Source organism: Drosophila arizonae, chromosome 3 (genome assembly GCF_054131065.1).
Source record: "Drosophila arizonae isolate 15081-1271.41 chromosome 3, UAZ_ARI_1.0, whole genome shotgun sequence".
Lineage (NCBI taxonomy): Eukaryota > Metazoa > Arthropoda > Insecta > Diptera > Drosophilidae > Drosophila > Drosophila arizonae.
Genome location: NC_142923.1, coordinates 26548481 through 26575167, shown reverse-complemented (window position 1 = coordinate 26575167; position 26687 = coordinate 26548481). Strand labels below are relative to the sequence as shown.

Here is a 26687-nt window from a genome sequence, read left to right as displayed (position 1 = left end):
AAGTTATTAATATATAATGGAGAAATACTTCGGCTGCATATAATATTTTGTTTGTTATTGAAAGTTTTTATAATATTTTTCTTATAATTTAACTTTTGAAAGTGCAAACAAAACTCTCCAACAAATTTTCATCAAGTATTAAATGTCAAAACTTTCCGCAAGGCCTTAAAAATCTAGACACATTAAAAAGGTTTAGAATTTTAAATTTTAAAGCGCATTATTTTAGATTTAAAAAATAAAATAAAAACCCTGAAATTGTTGCTTTCAAATGTTTTTTTTTTTTTTTTTTTTTCTTTTGATGCAGTCTGAAAAAAATCTTTTTTATATATACAAATACATATAGGAACACATACGTGCGCCAGCTTCCGTTATACAATACTTTGGGTTAACAGGCGTATTGTTGGTAACATTTTTTTTTCGCTTTTCGCTTTTTTTGTTTGTAGATTGCTAGCGGGCGTGGCTGTTGTTGTGTTGGCCATGTTTCCATTTTGTTGTTGTTGTTTCCTTTTATTTATATTCGTTGCTGTTGCACGCACAAAGGCAAATAACAAAGGATACACAGCCACAAAATCATGTTGTAAGCCTTGTCAGCTGGCGCACTCACATGTCTCCATGTCTCCAACGGCCTTGCGCCAAGTAGAGAAGAACAGCGCAACATTCCCCAAGTTGTGCCGCAATGCCATATGCCACACCCACGTCTCTTTCAGGCCAGCCCCCTTCGGTGTTCGTTGTGCGTGTGTTATTTTAACAGCAATTTTAATGAAGCGCAAAACCGTTGAAATACAATTTGTAAAGCAAAGCAAAAAAAAAAAAAAAAAAACACACACACCCACATACATATATATACAAGCTTACAGAAGAGCAGAAAAAAATCCCCGAAGAAATTTTCACAGAATCTTTTGGGCAGCTGGAGGCGCTGGGGGCAGCTTTTTAACCATGCCAACAGCCAAATAAAATGGCTTAAAGAACGTACTTTTTGGCCCGTTTGTTGTTATATTTGATGATTTTTTGTTGCTGTTCGCGCAGTTAATTAAAAAGGGTTCCCGCATGGGAAGTTTCTTTTGTACATATACCTGAGTATGTATGTATATTCCTTTGCATTGTCATGGGCCTTTATGTGGGAAATCTCAGCTCGACTAACAACTGGAACATAAAGCTTGCGTGTCAGAAGACGACAGCTCTAATTGTCAAGCTCTTTATTAGCGTAGGTTCATATTTGAGCTGACAAAAGAGGAGTTTTCTTTAAAATAGAATGAGTGTCGTGCAAATTAATGTGAACAAATTTTCATTCAACTTTAGAAATGTTAAGTTTTGTAAATGTATATTATATTTTATAAATTAAAGTAAACCCTAGTAAAACTAGAAAAATGAAGAGAAAATTGCATTATTTTTGTGTTTAATTTTTAAATTTTTTACTATAGTTTTCAAATCAATTTTGGTATACACAAATATTTTAAAACAAAATAGAGAAAAAATACATAAAAAAGTATTTTAATATTATTTTTACTATTCTTTTTAAATTATTATTTTATATACATCTATTTTTATTGAGTTAATTAATAATAGTTTAATATTTTCTTATATATTTTTATTTTATTTTTGATTAGCTATCAAAAACAAACATTAAACTAATATTAAACAAATTTTTGCCCATAATATATATTTAAAAAATTGTAAGTAATTAATTTAATTAACCAAAATTCAAAGGCTAAAATTTTTGTTGGCCAAAAAAAAAAATAATAATAATAAATACAAAAAAAATAAATAAATAAAAAAAAAAATAAATATATATTTATTTATTTATACTTTAAGTAACTGACAACCACAATGCCTTACTTCGATTTCAAATACAAGCTCGAAGCAGACTATAAATGAAGTCAGCTAAAATTTAGCCCAGTTCTTTGAGAGTGCTAAAATTGGCTTTTTGCACTTGCACTTCAGTGAAAAATTAATAATATACTTCCAGTACTTATCTAAAAAGCTTTGGATAATCTCATAATGTATACGTACGAGCATATTGGGCGCTTGTTTTTTTTTTTTTTTTTTCTTCTTGGGGGAAATTAAAGAGAATAGCTAAATTAAAAAAAGGAAAAAAGGAACGGAGGAAAAATAAGTATGTGACGAGGAAAGAAACAGCTAACATACAAGACTAGGTCCCATCATCATATTTCATTCGCTGTGCAGTCAAGTTTATTACCTGTTGGCAGCTTGTATACAACGTTGTGTATTTTTTCTGATACCCTGTAAGCAGCGTCGGCACGAAAATGGGTGACACGAATGTGACTGTCTGTCGAGTGAAGTGAAATTGTAGACAAAGTGAAATTGTTGAAAAGCTTAATAAAAAATTATTATTATGACAAAATGCATTAAATTTAAATGTTGTATTTTCATTTGTTACTAATGAAAGAATCTTTTAATTTGTATATCAACATTTTTATATTTATCCTATAATATTTTTTAAAAATATTATTTAATATAACAAAAATATATACATACATACGTACGTATATCTTTAAATTTTAAATTTTAAATTAAAATTTTATATACTTTACAATTCAGAAAAATGTTTATATTATAAAATTTACATTTATAAATGTAAATTTTAAAATACAGGCATTTCTCGAAATAGGCAATGTAAAATTAAATTAAATTAAATTAAATAATACAAAACAAAATTATAATTATAAACAAAAGCTAAGCATTTTGATACATTTCGAATTTCGAATTGTCAAACTGTAACTTTCTAAGACTTCAATTAATTATTTAATTAAATTTAATTATAATAATAATAATAAATAAATATAATAATTTATAATAATAATAATTGCATTCTTATTTCTTATATTCTCGAACTGATTACCACAGTGATTACCCTAATGCTTATATATGAAAGTAAAGGATATCTTTCAGTCGGTTACTCTTCTGCTTCATCGCTCTCTTGTTCATATTGCTAAGTGTCTGAATTCAAAAAGATGGTTAATACTACGTGTGCCTTGAGTGCTTCTCATATAGAGTCATGTTGCTGCTGTTGCTACAGTTGCAGCTTTTGTTTTGTTGTTTCTGTTGTTGCACGTTGCACGTTGCCTGGTTGCCTGGTTACTGCTGCTTCTATTGCTGCTGCTGCTGCTGCTGCTGCTGCCACTGCATGCCGCCGCATTTGTTTGTCTTGTGTTTGCTTTTGTGTTGTTTGCTGTTTGCCAGTGTCTGGTGCTGCGCGGCTGCCTATGTAAATATTTGCCACAGTTAATAGCCAAGAGCCAAGCCCGACAGCATCAGGGCTGTTCTGGGCGTCTAGCCTGTCGGCCCTGCAGCACTGCCACCAGCAATTGCTGTCGCAATCAACCCCACCCACAAACGGCGCTGTCATAGTATTACATACATATATCTCTGTGCTCTGTGCAACGCATCCACACACTCTCTATGCCAATGCGTCCTTCACTTTCGCTTTGTTCACATTTCCGCATCCGCATCCGTCAAATGGCGCGTGCATTTGCGACATGTGTAAACATCTACAAAGCCAGCAAAAAACTACAACAACAACAACAAAGTGCGGGTGTTCGAAGCAAGAAAAACTCAAAGACTGCATCGCTGCATTTTGCGTTTATATTTCCCAATGGCATCAAAATTCATCAGCTTCGCGTCGCCATCTACCTTTCCAGCTAGCATTTACTTAGTGCCACCTCGTTGTGTTATATACCCTAAGGCGAAGTGCGAAAAGCGTATTGATTTTTCTCTTAGTGCTGAATTTGAATTTATAAGTTGTTAAAAATAAGTTTTAGTAATATATTATATACAATAAGAGATAAATGTAATATATTTTATATAATTTTCATTTAATGTATGTTAATTTTATGTTTAATTAATTTTTTATAGTGCTCAAACTATTATTTTTTTATATTTATGCAAGAATATACAATTTTTTATTTATTTAATTTTTTTTTTTTAATATATATATATTTGTATACATTTTATATATTATAAATAATTTGTATTCAAAAATAATTTATTATTTTCCAATATATTATTATATCGCCCCACAAATTGATTATATACATTTTTTTTAAATTAAAATATTAAAGTCTTTGATGCTTGCGAAATTTATGCGTCATGCATCACATAAATTTTTGATTCAATCGATCAAAATGAGGTTAGAAAATTGCGCATTAGCTGTAAACTATTTGGCTGTGGTTACAGCCGACCGGCATAGCCAGCTGTGGCTTGTTAGCCAAGTGGTGGAGAGAAGTGATGGAGAGGAGTGAAGGAGAGAACTGAACGCCTAATGCTGACACAGAGCTGCCTCAGTCGCATTGATAGGCACTTCAAATATATATTGGGTTAAGTGCGATGCACTTATTTTGTAAATATATATGTGTGTGGTAGAGTCTGTGTGTGTGCGTGTGTGTTTGCGTCTAAAATACACACTAATTCGCACTTGAACCGCATTTTTTGGCGCACTTTTAGGTCAACCAAAACATACAAAAAACAAAAACAACAAATAAATAAGAATCGCATATCTGTTGACAAAAATTGAATTTTAGAAAAAATTGTAATTCATTATTGAATTAAATATTCATTTGTTTCTGTTCTTTGCATTAATTCTAAAATACAGCAGAATACATATTTTATTTCCTTTTATTAAAGGAAACTAAAATACAAATTATAAATTTCGAAAAATTAACTTTAAGTATCGTTTATCAATATAACAAAATAAAAATAGGCAAAAGCTTACACTTAAGCCACAGATAGCAAAATTTATGACAATATTAATCTTTATTCTGTTTTGAATTCAAAAACCCTATAATCAACAACAAAAGCCTAATTTAAATATAATTTCGAGCAATTTCTTTTCCCATTGCACTTATGTAAAAATAAATAAAAATAAATACAAATATTCTTTAGAAATACAGTAACTACTTTTAATATAAACTAAATTTAAATTTCACTTGAAATTCAAAAATATTTTTATATAAAAGTGAATTCTTAAAAAACCTATAAGAGTGTACAAAATAAAATTTGAGTAAAGTATTATGAAAATATATGTATAGGTATACTTATATGTATACAAAAAGAAAGGTGAAAGTAAAAGCATTAAAAAGAGAATGTTGATGCGACTTAAGACGTCAGAGTTGTGGATGATGGCGCAAATGTCTTGATCTGCCTTACTTACACAGCTAATCCCCGTGGGTGGTGTTTCCTGCTGGGCTGACTAAGCCTTTGTTAAGACAAGCTATTCCACTCCGCTATCGCTTCGTGCTCTTTGTGTTTGCGTTCTTCTTTATCTGCAGCGCAGTGCGGCGCGTCCCTTGCTATTTGATGGCTAATGATCAAAGTCAGGGTATTTCGCCCTCATTTCTCTCTTTACTTTTATTTCATGGTCTGTTCATGGAGCTAAAAGAGAGTTGATAGGTTTTAGTAGAAAGTTCAAGTTTTGGCTAGACAATTATTATAGGAATATTTATCTTAAATTCAATTTGTAATAAAACTCTATTTTGATTAAATTTTAATTTTTCCTAGAACACTGGCTTTAATGATGTTGTACAAAATAAATGTGAAATGTATTTTTAGAATTATTAGAAATTTATACTTGTTAACAATGGGACTTGTATTTAAAAAAATTAACAATAAGAAATAATTTTAATAAAAATAATTTAAATAAAATGTAATATGAATTTGAATAATTATACAAAAAGTAGTTATGCAATCTTGGCCTTTGTGAACGAGTATTGTGCATTTTGGTATACCCGCCTTGCAACATTACCAATATACTTGAGCTTTTTTCTTTGGCTAGGCAGGTGGTGGCAGTCGATGGTAGCGAAGAGCTAAAACTCTGTGTATTACTTTTTTTTTCTTGTCGCAAGGCTGCCGCATCTAAGTTAGGTGCTCGCCATTGGCTCATTTAGACCTTTTGGCAGAGCCATAACAATGTAATCGAGTGTATACAGTGCGATAAAGCCGCACTCAATGTCAGTCCAAACGGCAACAGAAACAGTGAAAAAATGTGCCGGCAAATTGGCCAACTTGGCGTTTTTTTTGCCCCCAACCCTCCTTTGGCTGGCCGTGTCGCCACGCCACGTTCCGCTGGCCTTTTAATGAAGTGCCAAATGCTAAAATATAGTTGCGGTCCATAGGCATCATAATTGTAATTGGCCCTAAATGTAGTCGGTATGCGTTCGTGGTTTGCCCAACCGAAACAGTAGAGCGCCCAATCGGCTTTAGCATTGAACATTTATGCTGACTTGCTCTGGCGGCTAAAGTGCAAAGGGGTATATTGGCAATTTGATGATATGCTACTGTGTATGTATTGATGAGTATACAAAATGAATACGTATAGAGGGCAATATTTAAAATATGTGACAAATGGACAAATGATAAATAAATATATTTTAAAATATAAAATAACTGGAAAAGTATACAGCTATAAAAAAAATGTTGTTTCATGTTATTTTACATGAATAATAAGTAAATATTATAAAATATCTATATAACAAAAATTTGTTTGTTCAAAATATATAAAATTTAAAGCAAAATTTGTTTCAATTGAATTATTATTTTATGCATTCCTAATAATAATTTTTTATATTACAAAATAAATATTTAATACCTATCTCAAATTTTGAATATATTCTTATAATATACAAAAATTTATATATTTTATTATACTATTACTGTTATTTTAACTTTAATTTTCAAAATACTTAATTTTATGACTATATGGTTTTTGTATATATTTTTTATATATATTTTAAGCACAATCAATTTTATTATCATATACTACCATCAATAAATGACTGTCTTAAAATATAAAAATATTTAATATTTACTAAAGTAATTCATCAATTCTAAATGGCATAAACAAGGTCATAAATTATCTAAGTCGTTCTGTTAAAAGTCGTTCACCGAAAAGTGGGGGTATCTTTTAGTCAGGCACTTAATCACCGTCGTCGTGTTTTTCCACTTTGTCCTTGCCAACGGATTTGACACATTTAGTGTGCATTAAGCGTTGTTTTTTTTTTTTTTTTTTTTTTTTTCTTACCATTTATTTTTTCTGAGGAAAATGATTTTCAATTATGTTCCGTGCTTCAGAGTCAGCTTCATATTCTTGTTTCTTTTTTGGTTGGGCCTGGACCATTCGTAACGCTCTGTCGTACCTGTGCATTCGGCTCATTGCGCACGGCTGCGCTTTTGGCAGCTTCTCCAAGCCTGCTGTGCTCCTCTTTTGCCACGCCCACGCTACGCCATTATATAGCCGGGCATTTGGAATCATTTACAATTTTTGAGTATACATTGTGTAGGAGATATTTGACGGTGTGTTTCATATTTGAATATGCATGAAATTGGCATTGTGAAAATCAACTTAGAAAAAAAGCGCATGCAATGGAAATAATTTCCTATACCACATGTATCCTGGCGGCAGCAGCTGGAGATGGGCTTGGGATGTTTGATTATTGAAAAATATATACATGTATATATATTGCATTTTTCATTGGCAGGGTATTAAGGGTTGCCAATGTGCAAATGGCGTAAAAACTACTGAAGTGGAAAGAAAAACTGCAAAAAAAAAAAGGCTGCTAAACTTGACTAGCAAATACCCTGTAAAAAGTTGGATAAGTAATATGAAATTATATGGTATATGTATGACAAATCTGAAAAATATATTTAATAATGATTATTATATTATTTATATGTATAAAAAATCAAAATTATATACTTTTCACATTTACCGCATTGCACGACAGACCCCAGGAAACAGGCTGGATCTAGCCTGAAATAAGCTAAACTGGCAACACTAGTTGCATTTAAGCTGATTTAAATCTGACCTAAAAAATGTATTCAATTTTATTTCTATTTGCTACTCTGCAATATGCACAGGGTATTTTTATATTTTTCTTCATTTTATTTTATTTATTAGTTTTTTTTTTTTTTGTTAAGCCTTATTTATATTTGTTTGGCTTAAAGAAAAAACAATAAACAATCAAGTGAAAGCTCGAGCAAATCTCTTGCTCTCTTTCTCGTGCTGTTTTTTCAATTATTACATTTTGCTTGTTACATAATATTTCAAAGAAAAACTCTTTTAAAATTCAGTCAACTTTTCAAGCACCTGCAACTTATCTCTTGTAAATAAATCAAATGACTCGAAAAGCACTTTGCCATGGCGAATAAATTGTGGTCCGGACCAGAGCCAAATGCAATTTACTGATGTCATATATATACATATCTACTTATACATATATTTATTTATATACAGAGGGGAAAATAGACAAATTTCCAAATAAATTGCTAACAAATGCTTTGATTCAATTTCAACAACAACAACAACAAGGCAAGCAAAATAAGCTACAACTTTGCAGTGACCGCAAAACACTTGACACGCTCAGCTGCCGTCCAATATAAATGCAACAACTTTAGAGCACAGAAAGGATGAAAGGATGCTCGACCATCTCCTGCCATGGCTTCAACTCTTGCTCTGGCGTTGCTCCTGCTGTTGTTGTGTGGCTGCTATGCGGCTAAGAACAACTAAACAATGCAGCACACACACACATACACGTACATACATGTACAAAATTACCCTGTACATTAAATGCAGCGAATAGATGGGCATTTTAGAGTCTATGAATAAACATGTAATAAGGAATTTTGGAATGCTCAATTTAGTTATTTCTGCTCGATTTCTAACTGAATCTTTGCCTAGCTTCATGTTTCTCTCTCTCTCTCTCTCTCTCTCTACCTCAGGAAAAAAATTTAGTTTTTGCTGTATTTCGAGTCGCGCTGTAATTAATAAATAAGGGGAGTAAGAGGATATTTGAAAAAAAGAGAAAGAATAAAGAGCGAGAGAGAGTATTATAGGAGAGAAAGAATGATTAATAAATAGAATTTAAACTCTTTTCTATAACGTGATAACAATAAAAAGCAATTCAATAGTTTTTCTACAATTTTACCAGCCAAATTTGAAGTAGACGGCAAATATTTGGTAAAAAAATAATTTCAATTATATTTCAGAGTGCTTTGTTGTTCACTAAAATTAATTCAAATGGAAAATACACAGCAATGCGATTGACGAGTTAATGTGCGCTTAGTGCTATAATAGAAAATCCAATTCCAATTTGCGAATGAGCAAATTGGTTTTCGCATTCAGAGCTGCGGCACTTAGGAGTTCTTCTGTGGCACCTTGACAATGACGCTCTTGACTTCCGTATAGTTGGAGAGAGCATATTCGCCATTCTCGCGGCCATGACCGGACATCTTGTAGCCGCCGAAGGGCGCCTGGGCGGCCAGGGCATTGTAGGTGTTCACCCAGACGGTGCCGGCGCGCAGACCGCCCACAATGTAGTTAGCCTTGTCCAGATCCTTGGTGAAGACAGCGGCAGCCAGGCCGTAGTCTGAGTTGTTGGCACGCTCGATCACCTCGTCGAGCTTCTTGAAGCGAATGAGCTGCTGCACCGGGCCAAAGATCTCTTCGCGTGCAATGGTCATGTTGTCTTGGACATCGGCAAAGACCGTGGGCTGGACGAAGTAGCCGGGCAGACCTTCGGGGCGTTTGCCGCCGGCAACCAGCTTGGCGCCCTGCTGCTTGCCCGTCTGGATCAGACCCAAAATCTTTTCCATTTGCTCCTCGTTGACCTGCGGTCCCTGTTCGGTGTTCAGATCGAAGGGATTGCCAACGGTGCGCTTCTTGGCACGCTCTGCGCTGCGCTCCACAAACTCATCGTAGATCTTGTCCTCGACAAAGGTGCGCGAGCCGGCACAGCAGCACTGGCCCATATTGAAGAAGAGACCGAAATGAGCTGTCTCCACGGCATAGTCCAGATCCGAATCGGCTAGAATAATGTTGGGCGACTTGCCGCCCAATTCCAGAGTGACGCGCTTCAGATTCGTATTGCCTGACGCCAGCTGAATCAGCTTGCCCACATCTGTGGAGCCAGTGAAGGCAACCTTGTCGACATCGCTGTGGTTAGCCAGAGCGGCGCCAGCGTCACCAAAGCCAGGCACCACATTGACCACGCCCTCGGGGAAGCCAGCTTCCTTGATCAGCTGCGCAATGTAGAGGGCCGTCAGACTGGTTTGCTCGGCGGGCTTCAGAATAATGGTGTTGCCGGTGGCCAAAGCAGGTCCCAGCTTCCAGGCCATCATCAGAATTGGGAAATTCCATGGTATAATCTGGCCACAAACACCCACGGGCTCGTGGCGTGTATAGGTAAAGAAGTCACCGTCCATGGGAATGGTCTTGCCATGATTCTTGTCCGCCCAGCCGGCAAAGTAACGCAGATTCTTAATAGCCGTGGGCAAATCCACATTGTAGGACATGCTATAGGGCTTGCCATTGTCCAGGGTTTCCAAACTCTAGAACGAAAGAGCATTATGATTAGGATTAGGAGTGCAATTTGATATTTGAATAGCTATCCACCACTTACAGCCAAATAAACTTGATCGCGCTCAATGAGATCAGCCAGGCGATAGAGCAAACGACCACGATCCGAAGCATCCATGCGACGCCAGGGTGAACCCAATCTAAAAATTAAATAAAGTTCAAATGAGCATGAGAAATTATTCTTCATTTTATTTACAAAATTATATTTACTTGAATGCTTGACGCGCTGCTTTAACGGCAATGTCTATATCCTCCTTACCACCGGCTTGGATTTCGGCAATGGTCTGTTCGGTGGTTGGGTTAATAGTGGGAAAGGTCTTGCCCGACTTGCTCTTGTGCCACTCATTGTTGATGAAGAGCTGGAGTGGATGAATTGAAGTAAAGACATAAGAAAATTTTAACGGGTATAATAATCTAACTATCTAAGTAGTTAGCTATGATTATTTACTTTTATTTATTTATTTGCAAAAGTAAGAACAAAATCTATCTACAACATATCTTACTACAACATATAGATTTATTTATTTATATCAATTCCTTTAGCTCTGTTCAGTTAATCATGTTCTAGGTTTTTCAAAAGCTTGTTCGAGTCCGATTTTTATTGAGAATCTACTGAGCTTATCGTCATTTAATCATAAACAAAACTTGTTATAGTGTATCTACTAGGCATTTATTCCATAATAATCTGCTGCCAATTCGTTTACACTTTGGGATTGATATACCCAGCCCATTGTACACACACAATTTGATAAACAATTTGAGTTAAGCTTCGCAATTATTGCCGGAACGAAGCTAATCAATAAGATTAATTTACTGTTCTGGTGTAATCCAGATGTTGTCTAATTAGTTGGCTTCGATTAAAACTATGCTGTTTACACAGCTGGGCAGGCAGAGAGTCATGCTGACTATAAAATATATTTGAATATATAAGTACGTATGTATGTATGTAAATTTATTCAAATGTCTCTCAGGTTTATAATCAATCTCAGCATGACGAGGTAAATTGTGAAATATCGTAAAAAATTTCCGCCAGACTAAAATACTTTAGCAACACGTGTGGGACAGATGACTAGCCGAAGCCCTAGATAAGCAAGTTAGCGGTATACCCGAAAAAACTGGACAATAGCTAAAAATATGAATTTGCTTTCCTGGCATAGAAATAAAGTTTATTTTAAAAGGGTTTAGAGACATATATTGTATATAGACATAAATATATGCGAGAGTAGTCTAAAAACATATATAAAGAAAATTTATAATTTTCAACCTTAAATTTGTTAGATCTTAATAATCTACATATATATTACTTACCTATACCTATTGATATTTAAATAGTAATGTGTTATATTTTATATTTATATTTTTTTATATATGTATGTACTTGTTTTAGTCGTTATGTTCCATATTAATATATTCTGTATATGAATTAATTAAACGATAACATCGATCAAACATTCGATTGGCAGGTAAAATAAATATAAACAGGTATAGTCATATTCACACTTAATCGCAATGAACATACATATTAAAAGACTCTTATCAGTAGCATTTTGTGTTCATATAAAAACATATTGACAGAAGTTTATTAATATACAACAGAGCGACCTATAGAGGTAGTTCGACATTCGAAGGTCACGATCAAACAAAATTTGTTACTGGTATAATAATATATCATATAATTAATAAAACTCAGCTCCTCTTTTTATTAAATAAAAAATACCCACTGCACTGTAGCAGCTTAAAACTCCAAATAAAATTCAACAATGCGCTTAAAGCAGCTGAATTTAAAAGAGAAAAGTCACTGCGCTCTCTCTCTCTATTCTCTCTGACAATGTGAACTGCAAAAAGAGCGGCGGCTGTGATATAACGAGAGCGTCAGCAAGCACCAACAATAACAACAACAGCCGGTAGTAAATAGCGCGATATATTTTTTGTTTGTCTTGCTTTGCCTCTGCCTATTCGCCGGTTTGCATGTGTGCTTCGCGTTTCTTGTCTGGTTATTTTCCTATGCTTAGAAGTCACATACACATGCACACACGCACACTTAAATAAACATATGTCTGAATGTACATAGAAGCAGGCAAATGTTTATCTAATGCGACATATGAACGCCGGTTTTCTGCATGTAAGCCTGGAATTTGCATTAATTATAGAATTCAACTCAATATGTTTAAAGAGTGCGTTTGCTTTTTTTGCCTCTCCCTCTTCGCTCTCACATAGATTTTGTTTGTGTCTGTGGTTGAGTAGCCGCAAATGTGAAAACAAAAGGGCAGCTGCGATTTGTCAAGGTCAAGCAAAACAAACGACGAAAAAACTTGCAATTTTACTTAGCAAATAATCAAGTTTGAAAGCTTACATATGTATGTACATATGTAGAGGATATGTATTCATTTACACTTACACATTATCGTGGTCTTATCAAGGCATAAGGCGTGTTATGTACACAAACAAACATATGTATATAATTTATATATAGACTATACTTACGCCAGTGTAGAGCACATCTGGAGTTGTTTGTGGCTGCGGCATAGCCGAATAGGCAGCAGCAGCAGCCAAATTTTTGCATTCCGCACGCAGCAATCCACTAGTTCTCAAAATACGCAGCATTATGTTTATATTATATTTTTAATTAATTTCAAGTATGAAAAACTAGGCCGTTTAGCACAATTCTAATTGAAATAGCGCGTGCTAGTCGTTTAGCGGGCAGCTAGCAACTGAGAAACTGTTGCTGCGACACTAAAGGCGAAAACTATGGAGACGGCATGCCGCTCATTCACTCACACATATATACGCTGACATACTCGTCAGCTTATCAGACAGCTGCGAGCTAACGCACACTTGTGCGAGCATGAGAGCATTTCAAACAGCTGCTGATCAGCAATCTACTCTTAGTGCTCAGCATTTAAAGAGAATGGAAGCAAATGAAATGAGCAAAAACAACACTCAGTCTAAATAAATTGTTGTGTATGTGTTTGTCAAGTTACATACATATATGCGTTCCATTGAATTGCTTACTCTTTAAGATTGCCAACAACAATAAAGCTTTCAAATAATTTGTCAACTGGGGTAATAAAGCTGTTTGCTATCTGAAAGTACTTGAAGAGTGGAGGGTGCGCTGTCAAAGGCACCGGCAGTGCGAACGAGACAAACGTAGTGACTGTTTCTCTTTAGAGGGGAATGCTAAATAGAGCCCTTCACAGACTGAGTATGGGGGAATGCAAGAGCTAAGCAATGCTCAAAATAAATGGAAGAGAATAAATAACATTGAATATGGACTTTTTGCAAGTTATTGAATGCAAATTGTTTGTAATTTATTTATTAATTTTGTGAGTTATTATATTATGTCATTATGATGGGAATGACTGAAGGATTAGTTGTGTGAAATTTATTTATTAATGCAATTAGGAATCCAAAGAAACTTTAATAATTTTCGTACTATTTTTGTATGTTTATAAGCTACGCTGTGCCAAATATAATCGCCTGGATTACAACAAATGTTGAGTGTTTGTCACCCATACCTAGCGTCGCTCAAATTCCAATCAGAAAAGCTAATCTCCTGGCAAAATGAGTGAATGAATGAAAGTTTTCGTGTGGGTATGTTTTTTATGCGTAGGACCCTGTCCACTTATCGATAGCCGCCTGTAGCTGCCAGGGTCAATTACCATAATCAAATGGCCTTCATAAATGTTAATGGCAATTGTTGTGCGTCGGTTCGCATTTGTGTTATTGCCATTGCCATCGCCATTGCTTTTGCTGTTGCCGGCTGCTCTTAACAGTCGGATGAAATATTTAATTTATCCCATACAAACAATTTGACAATAAAGCACGAAACGCATATGAATTGCTCTCCCAAATGCAGGATGTCAACACAGATATTGAGGCCGTGGCGCGTGTTATAAATGTGAAATTAAATTTAAAATAAATTGCTGGAAATTAAGTTAATTGAATTTAATTATATCTTGCGAAAGTCGGAAATTCAATTCGTTTCAGCAACAATGTGGCATTCGTTAGCACAGGTGGAACTTTATCGACAGCTTAAAAGAGACATACATACATATATATGTATTTATGAAAAACATGTACAAAGGCTTTCAAAAGATAAAAACTTTTCAAAATAATTTGTATTCGTGGGGACTTTGTAAAAGTTTAGCTTTATAGCATGGAAACATGCGAAGGATCGAAAGACTAAATAAGATAGTATATTTATATATATGATTATATGTAGGGTATTTAAGAAGAGGATATTGTAAGTCAACAAAGGCAGGAAGGAAAGGAAAGGAAATTAGGAACCATTAAAGAATGCGAATTTCTATAATATTATATATAAATGTACAAATATAAATATAGAACATATCCTTTTTTTTATAAAACCAATGCACAACTTTAATATTTACTTAGCATGGAAGCATTAACGCCAAATCATCGGCTTAAGGGCCAAAAGCAAACCCAAGCAAAGGGTTAATGTGTGCGCATTGCACGATGCTATGCATTATATATAAATGTGGCGAAAATAAAAGTAAAGAGTGAGCATCTATGATGGCCAAAAGAGGAAATAAAAAAAAAAGGTCAGCACAAATGCCAAAATGTATGCAAATGGCTTATAGCTGGCTTTACTTACACTTAGCCTTGTCTTCGTCCCGCTTCCGCGCTCCACCCCAAGTGAATTTTTTATCACTCACTTTTTGGTAGTAAGATTCCGACCGAAGCGAATTGTGTTACGTATAATTTTTTGTGGCTTGATTTAATGGCCAATGCGAAAGGGTCAAGACTACACACAAACACATATATAAATGCTGGGAGAGAAAGAGTGAGAGAGAGAGAGAGTGAGAGAGAGGTAGATAGAGTTATGGCAATGGTAATTTGTAAAGTTATATTGGGTCAGCGGGGCGTATGCGTAGTGCAGTTAATTTGCATGCAAATCCAGTTGAATTTATTGGCTCACTTTGCTTCTTTATTGCAGATATGAAACCTACAAGGCGACGCTCAAGAAAATACCTGCAACGCGCCTCTCACGCCTGACCGAAGCCCTGGCTAATTATGATCCGGTGCTCAATGAATATTTCTTCGATCGTCATCCGGGCGTCTTTACGCAAATACTCAATTATTACAGGTGAGTTAAACGGCTTTAATTGGCTTAACGTAATAGTGTGCCATGAATTATGGCATATTTTTCAATTTTAAGCAATCTTTCAGCTTTAACTATATATAAATATTTTCTAATATATTATATATATTTTTCGAGTAGCATTGAATCAGTTCAAACAGATTTAAGATCTTATTTGTTTAATTTATTACGCGCATTGAGCTTACACAATTTGTTCTAGGCGCCAGCCTACGACTTTGCTTTCCTTGCTGTACACTACTTCATACTTATCAATATACTTAGTCAATCCAGACAAATTTGCAGAGCTGTCGACGCATGAGCATCTGTCCTAATCGAACAAAGTCTCTCTTACACTCGAGTGCCCTGCTAGCAAATGTGCGTGTATAGAATAAAGAGAGAGCGGAATGCATCTCTTTACAGACAAGCTATTGGATCCTCTTTAATTACACGCAGAGCACGCTAGAAGATCCATAGATAAAATGACATACATATATTTGTATTATTTGTATTATTTTATACAATTATTAAATCGTTTATTTTATTAATTTTATTAAATAATTCATTTTATTAATTAAATTAGATTGTTTATATTTGGCCTTATATTTATTATTTAACACAAAATAGATACATTCAATTTTTATGATTTTATTTTCTTATTTTTATTGTTTGTATATTTATTATTATTATTATTATTTTTTTTTTTTTAAATATATATTTAAAAATATTTTTCTTTTTCTTTTGGTATTTGTATTTTATTGTTCAAATTATGCTTTTCACTTCACATATATACAGCTGTGAAAAATAAAATAGCACAATTTGCGAATGCAGTCTTAGAGGTACTGCTATATTTGTTTATCAATGAATTTATCTACTTATTTTTATTTTAGTTTTCACAGCTGTAATATATATTTTATTGATTATTATTTTTTTTTTCTAATTTATTTATTTGTGTTTTATTTTCAAATTATGTTTTCCTTTTCATACAAAAATATATAAAATTATAGTGAAATAAAGCCAATGTTCTGCTCCATAATCACTCATCATATATTTAGTTGCCATCATTATCACACGAATTACATCAAACACTTCTTCAGTTTGCATACAAGCATCTCAAAGTTTGGCAAAGTTTATCGACTTTGTTGAAGAACAGATGATGACATCTCCCCCGCTGTAGCCACTTTGGGAGCAATTTAATTAGTATATTCACCAGGGTAATTAATCTTAGGCGACTCCAGCGCATTTACCTTGACTTGAAAGCAAGCAAAATAAAATAAAATCAAATCAAATCAGAGGAACAGTACGAGTAAGAGTAGGAGTAAGCTTATATTTTAATTATGCACCTCAAGCTAAATACAGGCAGTCATAAATCTCAACTTTTTTGGCTGCAAAGTTTATCAAAATTCTTGGGCTTCGCTTTCGCAAGAAAAACTCAACGCTCATTAGTTGGCAAGGATAAATTGTAAGCTAGTTGGTGGTGGGCGGGGGGCGCCATGGGGGTGGGCGAGGTTTCCACTCTTCAATAACTTAGCTTACGGCAAGATTAATGACACGATTTTTTCCCCTTTTACGCCAAACAAAACTTGTTGAAGGCAACTTGGATGCGTTTACACAGGCCAACAAGATTCAATAATTAAGTAAAGAAAATATAGTTTGAGAACTTTTATATTATTTACGTGTTGAGAACTAAAAGCATACTTAATACCTTGTGATACCAATAGACAAGACAGTTTTAATAAAACTTATGGTAACTGAAAGTCTTAAAGTTCTATATAAATTATTCTGTACTGTTCTGCATTTCCCCATTTCTATTATACACATTTTCAATGGTAGAATGTCGTGAAAATGTAATCTTCCTTTGCACGATGTTCTTTGAACAAATAATAAAGACGCTTTTCTTTAGGGATTTTCTTAATGAGTGCTACACTTTTCCCAAATTGTGTTAAAGAGTGTTATTATTAACATGCTGTTGCCTTACACAAGCATCAGGTACATACGTATATGTATAGATCTAACGGTTATCTGCACTATTGATTAGTGGAACCCCTCTATAGCCATGGGCGTTGGCAAACAGTTTTTCCAACTCAATTAACTCGCAGTTGGCAAAAGAATATCAAAGCAGAGCAGCGCCATAGCCTTGAGACATATAAGCAAGCTACCCCAATAAACATTTATTACTCTATATATATATATGTATATTTATAGCATATATATTTATCTCTATATGCTGTACTGCGGTTGCACAATCGAATTATGTACACGCCAGAAGCATTTTGCAATTTCTAAAGCAATTTGCGTATTCTTGCTTGCTTTCACAAGAAGAGAAATGTGATTAGATTTGAATATTGAATATATTATATAATATATACATAAATATTCATATATATGTATATACCTTCATAATCTAACACATAATTGTGGAATACGGTTTTATTTTCGATTTAAATTGAATCCGATGGGAAATTAAATTTACAACTTTCATTTATGTATATAGAACAACATATATATATATTTATTTATATATATATATTGAATATGTATATTGCTTAAATATATTTCAATATGCCATACAGTTAACTTAAATTTTCAACATTTTTTTGCAGTTCCATTTTGATTTATGAATTTCATCGATATATATTATTTACAGCGAGCTTCTCTTATTGTTGTATTAGTGAAACTATGGAAAAAATGGTCTATTTAAGGCTTTAAAACATTTTTAATATACTTTAGGAATTGCCTGTGTATTAAATAAAAAAGTATGTTAAAAAGATTTACAGTCCATATTTCAACTATGACAATTGAGTTTCGATAATTCGAAATGGCAAGGGGATCAGTTTTTTGTTTTCTCGATTTACGCAGAAATTCAAACTATCGAATGAATTTGTTTCAAGGCGATAGAATTTTCTCGATTTTAAGGGTTTTTATAGTTTTGGGGTACATATTATGTAACAGATTTTAAGAGGACGATAAAAATACAAAATAAATTTTCTAATTGGAGATTATTATCCTCTTTTTTTCGATTCTCATAGTCACACGATACACAACTAACAAGTTAAGCCTACCATCTCTCCTTCTAAACTGCCAGGTGAATTCGTTTTGTACTACAATATGTATTCCACATTTGCTTTCTGTCATTTAATCCCAACGTCTATATTCGCTGCCATAAATAATATCGCAATATAAATAACCTTCAAGACTATCGAAATGTCCTCTTAATTGCGCTATCAATTTAATTAAAAAAAGGTGCACTGCAGTTGGACAGATCAAGAGGATTGGGCACGCTGGGCTTGTGAATGTATGTATGTAAAGTGGGCGTGACACATCGCGCATAATAAAAGCCGCAATTCACATGTCCACCCGCATTCATAATGGCCTTGAGCGTTCGTTTTATTTATTTTATTTTTTTATTTTTTTCTGTTGCACTCATAGCTTGGGTCTTAGCTTAATTTCGTTTCTTTTTTTTTCACCCATTTTATGGGTTTTTATTTCTGTTTTTGGGGCATTCAACATTCGGGGCACGAAATGATTTGGGAGCTGGCACACACGAAAAAGCAGCGCAACAAAAGCTGCCAAAGAAAAGTTGCATAAAATATGCACAAAAAGGAACCAGCTCAGGATGCATATGCCGCATATGGCCATCAGCCAGCCAGGACGTAAAAAAAGCATATATGAAAGGAAAAATATATATGTATAGAAGCCTGTCGAGAGATGCGATTACTTTTATTTCGCATAGCTGCTGCTGCCACACACGGCCCTGCCACAAAGAGACAACGGCTGTCCAGCAGCTGATATGGTATTACAACTTGGCCAGTTGCTGCGGACAGGTTCATGTCCTTGGTTAGCCAAAAAAAAAAAAAAAAAAAAAAAAAAAAAGAGAACAGAAAACCGAGCGCGAAGCCTCTGCAGCCTCCGCCTCCGCATCCGCATCCGCCTCTGCCTCATCAGGCAACATGCCTCACGCACGTGCAACCATTTGCAGCAATTTGCACCACATGAAAAACAAGCCGTATTTCAGTTTCCTTTTTTTCGTTTATTCTCTTTTGCACCTGCACAGGTCAGAATAAAACAATGGACGCGGGCGGTGCTGCTGAGAATGTGGATGAAAATGAGGTGTATCTCAACAATGAATATGCCCGATATGCATGTGCATTGCTGGAGAAATTCTAAAATATTGTAAACTAATTATTATTTTGGTTGATTTGCAGATCAACTTAAATTAAAGATTTTTTTAATATTTATAATTTCTATTTGAATTTGTATAAATCCATTGAGAGATTGCATTGAGAATGTATTGGTTGTGCGAGAATGTTAAAAGCGGAAGAGGGCGCGGCATATCTCTGAGTATAGTATATATGCCCGACCTGAATTGACCTGTTCGTCTGCTCCTTGAAGCATTTCCTAGTCAAGCACTATACGTTTTTATTCTCTGTGGTTTCTGTAATTTTTAAAAAATTATACAAATTTATTTTTAAAATATATTATTTATTCATGTAATATTTAATAAAATTTTTTTTGTTGAGGCTCCGAATTGAAATTGCTCTAAGTATACCTTCCATCACTACTCGTACACTCAAACACCAATGAATGAGAATATAAAGTTACTCAAAAAGAGAATACTCAAGAGTAGCAGCTCGATTTTGAGCGGGAGTCTCGTTCCGTATATAAAAGCGACACACCTGCAGCGGACTTTTAGTCGTATTCCTTAACTCCTCGTGATCAGTCGTGCAGTGCAATGCTACTCTTCCTCTTCGTCTTCTTTTTTTTATGTGAGATAAATATTTAAATAACTAAGAGTATGAAATATATTTAATTAATAAATCTAGGCAACATTAATTATTAAATTTTTGTTACAACTATATAAGCAAATTTATAAATTATTATAAATAAAAATAAATAATTGTTATAAACCATATTAAATTCTAATCTAATACAAGAATGATCGCAGTTCGACTAATGATCATTGTGCTAACAATATTATGTATACAATATATAATAGAATTATAATATTGAATTATACTAATAATCTCTGTTATATCGATGATCATTTTCCTACTACTATATCCATCATTATGGATAAGATTAACATAATTAGTATTGGATAAATAAACTTTGATTGAACAGTCATTATAAGAACTACCAGGAAAGAAAATTAATTTTGTATTACTGTTGTTGACTTTATATATTTCAAGGTAAAGATAATAGCTATACAGCACTTTTAAAAATATAATAATATTTTCCACAATATGTTTAAAAAAAGTAATTTATTATTATATATGCATATATAAATATATATATATATATTTAATTATTATATATATTTAATTATTCTATTTCAGAACTGGCAAACTGCATTATCCCACAGACGTGTGCGGTCCGCTGTTTGAGGAGGAACTTGAGTTCTGGGGCCTCGATTCGAATCAGGTAGAACCATGCTGCTGGTCAACTTATAGCATACATCGCGATACGCAAGTGAGTAAAAATACCTATAAAAAAAACTTACTGAAAATTATGAGAATATCTATTTTGCTTGCCCTTGCAGAACACCTTAGCTATATTAGATAAACTAGATATTGAAAATGAGAAACCCACGGAAGAGCAAATAGCGCGTCTATTTGGCTTCGAGGAGGCTTTAAGCAACGGCGAGCTTAACTGCTGGCAACGTCTCAAGCCCAAGATCTGGGCCATGTTCGATGAGCCCTCTAGCTCAACGGGCGCTAAGGTATATCCACTAATTATATACATATATTGCCTGTATCATTCTTATACATATATAAATCGCATTCGCTTTTCAGTTTGTTGCTGGCATGTCGGTATTCTTTATATTTGTTTCTGTGATATCATTCTGCCTGAAAACCCATCCTGGTTTTCGCGTGGACCTGCCCACCAGCTACAGCGGCTCCGCTGGCCACGATCCGCTTGCGTCGCCCATACCTCAGCAACAATCGCAGCTGCATCAGCAGCAGCAACAGCAACATCAATACCATCAGCATAGTATAACGCCACCTAGCGGCAGTATTGGTCCCACATTTCGTGTCACGAACTATACGAGCTACAGCAGCGGCAATCTGAGCGCTGCCCAAGCCACGCCCATAGCCAGCATGAAGGGGCGACAGCGTCTGAAACGTGATCTCAATACGACAAACACCTTCAATGAGTTTTTCGAACAAAAGCTTCTGGGTAATGATGGAGGACAACAACATGGCTGGGTCGAGACCTATGGCCAGCCACATAAGGCGTTCTTCTACGTGGAGCTCGTTTGCAATGTCTGGTTCTTCATCGAGGTGGTCATCAGACTCATTGTAAGTTTATTTAAAAAAAAATTAAAGAGATTTAGAGATAAAATTATAGGACTTTGCCCGAAATAATTGAGAAGGATATCATTGAAAAGCGCAGTATATGTACACTATATATATCTTTATCATATTCTCTTCATCTTTCACAGGTCTCGCCCAATCTGTGGCAGTTCATCAAGTCACCGGTGAACATAATTGATTTCACGGCCACGCTCAGCTTTTATACGGATGTTATGCAACGCATGGGCGAATATACGGGCCTGCTGGAGGCCTTCTCCATAGTGCGCATTATGCGTCTCTTCAAGCTGACACGTCACTCGCCCGGATTACGTATACTCATACACACCTTCAAGGCCTCGGCCAAGGAATTGACGCTGCTTGTGTTCTTTCTCGTTCTGGGCATTGTCTTCTTCGCCAGCCTGGCGTATTATGCTGAAAAATTGCAGGTGAGCTGGTGTATAAATGTAAATTAGCTACATATATATATATATATATATATATATATGTATGTGTGGGGTGACCCATCAGGAGTAAGAGTATTCGGCTAGCTATATTTCTGCTGCTCTTGAAGTAATTGATTATACGCAGCTATTGAAATATTCTTTATTGTTTGCCATTTTATTATGAATCTTTTTAAACCCGCGAAGCATATGTGAATAATTTGAAAAATTGTAAGAAATTCCATCTCAGCTCATGGTTTACAATATTCATTTTAAGTTACATATTTTTTGTTGTATTTAATTTTAATACAAAAAGAAAAGTTCATTGCATTTATCTCGTTGTTCAGCTACTTCAAGGATTTCTTTTCCATTGTTGTGTTCTATTGTTGTTCTACAATGCCTCCCAAATGTATACTACACAATTATGTTGGAGCATGTGCTGTGCGGCTTTTGTGTCCCTAGGTTGTTCACCAGATTGACTGGGGCTGACTGACCACTCAAGCACCCTACAGCAATTTAAAAAGATTGACTACTGAATACCCTGTCAAAAATAATGAAAATATTGTAATGTTAACATTATGTTAACAGATAACTAACAGTAAAAAGCAAATGGTTATATACCGTTTTATAATGTTTATGACCTAAAGTCTGTTAGTTTCGTCACTCCAACTGTTGATATATTTACTTAAAATTGGTTAATGGAATTAAGATACTCTATAAAAAAAAGTTTGTCAAGTTTGTTTTTCTAACATATATAAAAATTATATATATTCAACATATATAAAAATACGGATTATTTTCAGTTTAACAGCAGCTTAACTAAGTAATTAATTAATAATTATAGATGACAGGGTATTTCAACACCCACATTACATAACTTTGTATGCTCCAATTTCACTTGTTACTTATTTTTTGTTCAATTCCTTTGGCCTGCAGGACAATCCAGATAATCAATTCAAGAGTATACCACTGGGCCTATGGTGGGCTATCGTCACGATGACCACAGTGGGCTATGGCGATGTGGCGCCCAAGACCTATCCGGGCATGTTTGTTGGTGCACTGTGCGCCCTGGCTGGCGTGTTGACCATAGCCCTACCCGTACCTGTTATCGTTAGCAACTTCTCCATGTTCTATTCGCACACGCAGGTGAGTTCAAGGAGGCGAAAGGGGAAGAATAATAAATGTGGCTAATCATTTTAAATACTCTCAACAGGCCCGCTCCAAGTTGCCCAAGAAACGTCGCCGAGTTTTGCCCGTGGAGCAGCCGCGTCGCAAACGTGAGCCGCCGGCGCCGCATCGCGGCCGCACGAACGCCATCAAGCAGACGACGCCGACGGTGGGGGGTGTGGTTGGCGCACATACCACGCTGCAAACGCCCGCGCCCATGTTTAAGGATGCGTTTGGTAGCGCCAAAATTGGTAAGTGCCAGACAAACTTTCTCTCTATCTCTCGCTTCCTCCTCTGTCTCTCTCTCTCTCTCGCGCTCTCGCTCTTTCGCGCGATTGCCTATCCCATTTACATGCCCAGCTGTTGTTGTAGTTGTTGCTTCAAAGTTGTTTATAATTTTCTGTTGTTTTTCTTCTTCTTCTTGGTTTTATTTTGCTGGTTGCTGTTGTGTTGCATTTTTTGGTTTCTCGTTCGTGTGTTTAGCCAAAAAGCCAACAGGGCCATAACTCGCTACAACCAAAACACAAACAGACAACAGAACAGGCTCAGCTTAATTTGCTCTACACACGCACACGCACAAACACGTACACATAAACACACACACATCAGACATGCCACACACACATATGTTCGTCAGCCAGCCAGCTGAGCTCTCTCCAGCGACCAAAACAAATTTCATTCAATTTATTGTTTAATTATTTTTATTATTTATTCACCCTTTAGTGGCTCAATGCAGCGCCCCCACTTTGGGCATGAGTATGTGTGTGTGTCGGCGCCTCCCTGGGGCGTCTTTTATGGCCAGAGCATGCAAACTATGCTCCAACTATTACTCAAAAGCAGCTGCGTATGTGGCTTAACTCGGCAGTTATTAATCCTGAGTGCTTTGTTGGCCTCTAGCCAAACTTTTATTCAAGTTAAGTCAAAGGCATTTCTCTCCTGGGTTTCTAGTTTTCTATTCTCTTCTCATTTAATCTCTTTTTGGGTTTGTATTGCTTAATATTATTTATTATTATTATTATTTGAGTTTATATACGATAGTTCCAGATAATTTTTGATATTCATACAAACTTGGAAAATAATATATAAAAATGGAAAATATTCTGTGTCTATTTGATTTCAAATATTTAAAAAATTTTATTCATTGAATTTTATTTACGTTTATTTAAGATGTGTAGGTATCTAAAAAAAAAAAAAAACCTTGATTTTATTCGTCCTTTTTATTTCGATTATTTATTATTAGATTATAGTAAAAATTTTGATTTATTTAAAGGAACGTGTTATGATTTTTTATTACTATTTATTTCATTTTTTTTCTTGCCTCTTTATTCAGTTTTAATTTTTTTAACTTGAATTTAGATTTATTTATATTTTATTTTTTGTATTTATATATATTTATTATTATATATTTATTTAGTTTATTAATATAGATAATTTGGAATATATTTTAAAATTTATTTATAATTTTCGAAAATATATTTTTATTTAGTTTGTAAAATTTCTTACTCCATCTGTTGTGAGTTAGTCATATTTAATTTATTATTTTTCGAAAAAAAAAATATTTTTCTTTAATTTGGTTTAAAATTTATCACTCTGGTTATTTTATTATTTGCTAAATGCAAATATTATTTTTCAATAACAACTTTTCACTCAAAACACGTACACAAAGTACAAATGCAATACACTCAAACAAACACACACAAACACAATCACATATCAGCAAGCCCCTTGAGCGCGTGTATGTGTGCTTTATGATTTATTTGTGTGTGTGTATGTGTTAATACGCTATATTGAATATTTTGCATATCCTCACAATCTTTTCGATGTTGTTTTCCGTGTATTTGTTTGTTTGATTGTTTGTTGGCTTCCTTCCCACCTCCCAACTTACATACATACATATACATATTCATATGTGTGTGTCTGTGTGTGTGCGTGCTGTCATGTAACTGCAACTCGTAACTTTAACTGTAACTGTAAATGTAACTCGTAAAATTGTAACTGTAACTCGTAACTGTAACTACAAATGTATGTGTGTGTGTGTGTGCGTGTGTTGTGCTTGCGCTTGTGTCTGTATGTGTGCGCGGCAAATGTTAGGCAATGTGAACGGCGTGAATGTCATTGGCCTGCATCTGCACAGGGCACCGCCGCCAGCGAGCTGCGCGGCCAACTGCCACGCCCATACGCCGGCATACGCCCACAGTCACGGCCAAGCTGCGAGTCATGGCCATTGTTCACAGACGACGCTGACGCTGACGCCGACGCCGACTCCGCCGACGACGCTGTCGATGACGCTGACGACGCCATTGAATGGCTGCTACACAGCAACGGCAACAACAACAACAATAACAACAACGACTATGACGACGTCGCTGCCGCTGTCGGCCACTGCCTCTGCCGCTGCTGCGGCTGCTGCTGCCGCTGCCGCTGCCGGCCCCTCGTACATCAGTTGTAAGTGTTGTCTTGTCCCCATGTCTTTGCTTTCAACTCTCCTTCCACACTCACACGCACACACACTGGTTGTCCCACTCGCACCTATAGAAGCGCCTGCATGCCTGCAACGGAATTGAAATGTTTGATCAGTTCATGTTGCCTTTTCTCTTTTTTTTTACCTTCTCTCTGCAGAGACACGACGAAATTTCATTTTAATGGCTTTGCAAAAACTTTTATGATGCCCCGTCCCATTGTAGCTGCTTTCTCTTTGTCTCTTTGTCTCATTGTCTGCTTCTCTCTCTCACAATTAGCCGACCATGCCTGAGGGGGGCTTGTTAAAATTTATCGCATGCTATAAATTTGAGTGCTATAATTTTGTCACTTGAACATTCGGAGTCAATAAAAATAAGCACAAAACTTTTCTTTTATTTTTTGATGTACCGTTAGCATTTTAGAAACCATTTGCCGTATTTGGCCCGTATTTTCGGCATTTGCACGGGCTGCACACAGCCCTTTTGGAAGTACCCGTTTACCCAATTTTATATTTAATTTTAATTACAATTTTATTATGATAGCAGAACGCCTCTTTTATGCCATAATTCAAATGCCCAGCTTCGTCTTTACACACACACACACACATACATAGACACACTGAGGCAAAGGCTTGGCAGCATAGAAAAGTTCATTTACCGTCAAACAAATTGAAAAACTTTTTCCATTTGCTTCGTTCGGTAAAGCTGTGGAAAATTTGCCCAAAACTGCACAAAATAAAAAAAAAAAATGGAGAAAAAATTGAAGAAAAAATAATAAAGGGAGCAGCAAAATTTTTTACGTCCATCCAATGTAAAAACGTGTCCAAAAATTTCAGCTTCACACAGCTCGCTCGATGTGCATTT

At 35.1% G+C, this 26687-nt stretch overlaps 2 protein-coding genes across 5 annotated transcripts in view; one reads left to right on the top strand and one right to left on the bottom strand.

Moving 5' to 3' along the window:
- The window catches only part of Shawl (Shaw-like), a 64031-nt gene that overhangs the window by 25505 nt on the left and 11839 nt on the right, over positions 1 to 26687 (top strand). For 3 of the 4 annotated variants that reach the window (XM_089463838.1, XM_089463837.1, XM_089463836.1), the window contains exons 3-10: positions 15324 to 15473; positions 20801 to 20933; positions 21004 to 21183; positions 21257 to 21763; positions 21907 to 22203; positions 23134 to 23343; positions 23411 to 23615; positions 25456 to 25809. In XM_089463838.1, the coding sequence (XP_089319964.1) occupies positions 15324 to 15473; positions 20801 to 20933; positions 21004 to 21183; positions 21257 to 21763; positions 21907 to 22203; positions 23134 to 23343; positions 23411 to 23615; positions 25456 to 25809 (2036 nt within the window). The remainder of the gene's footprint in view (positions 1 to 15323; positions 15474 to 20800; positions 20934 to 21003; positions 21184 to 21256; positions 21764 to 21906; positions 22204 to 23133; positions 23344 to 23410; positions 23616 to 25455; positions 25810 to 26687) is intronic. The other variant, XM_018003550.2, reaches the window with a different exon arrangement.
- Positions 8965 to 13090, bottom strand: Aldh (Aldehyde dehydrogenase). The gene is made up of 4 exons (XM_018003554.2): positions 12851 to 13090; positions 10577 to 10725; positions 10410 to 10506; positions 8965 to 10338 (listed from the first exon to the last, which is right to left on the bottom strand). The coding sequence occupies exons 1-4, from the start codon at positions 12968 to 12970 to the stop codon at positions 9145 to 9147; spliced, it is 1560 nt and encodes a 519-aa protein (XP_017859043.1). The 5' UTR covers positions 12971 to 13090; the 3' UTR covers positions 8965 to 9144.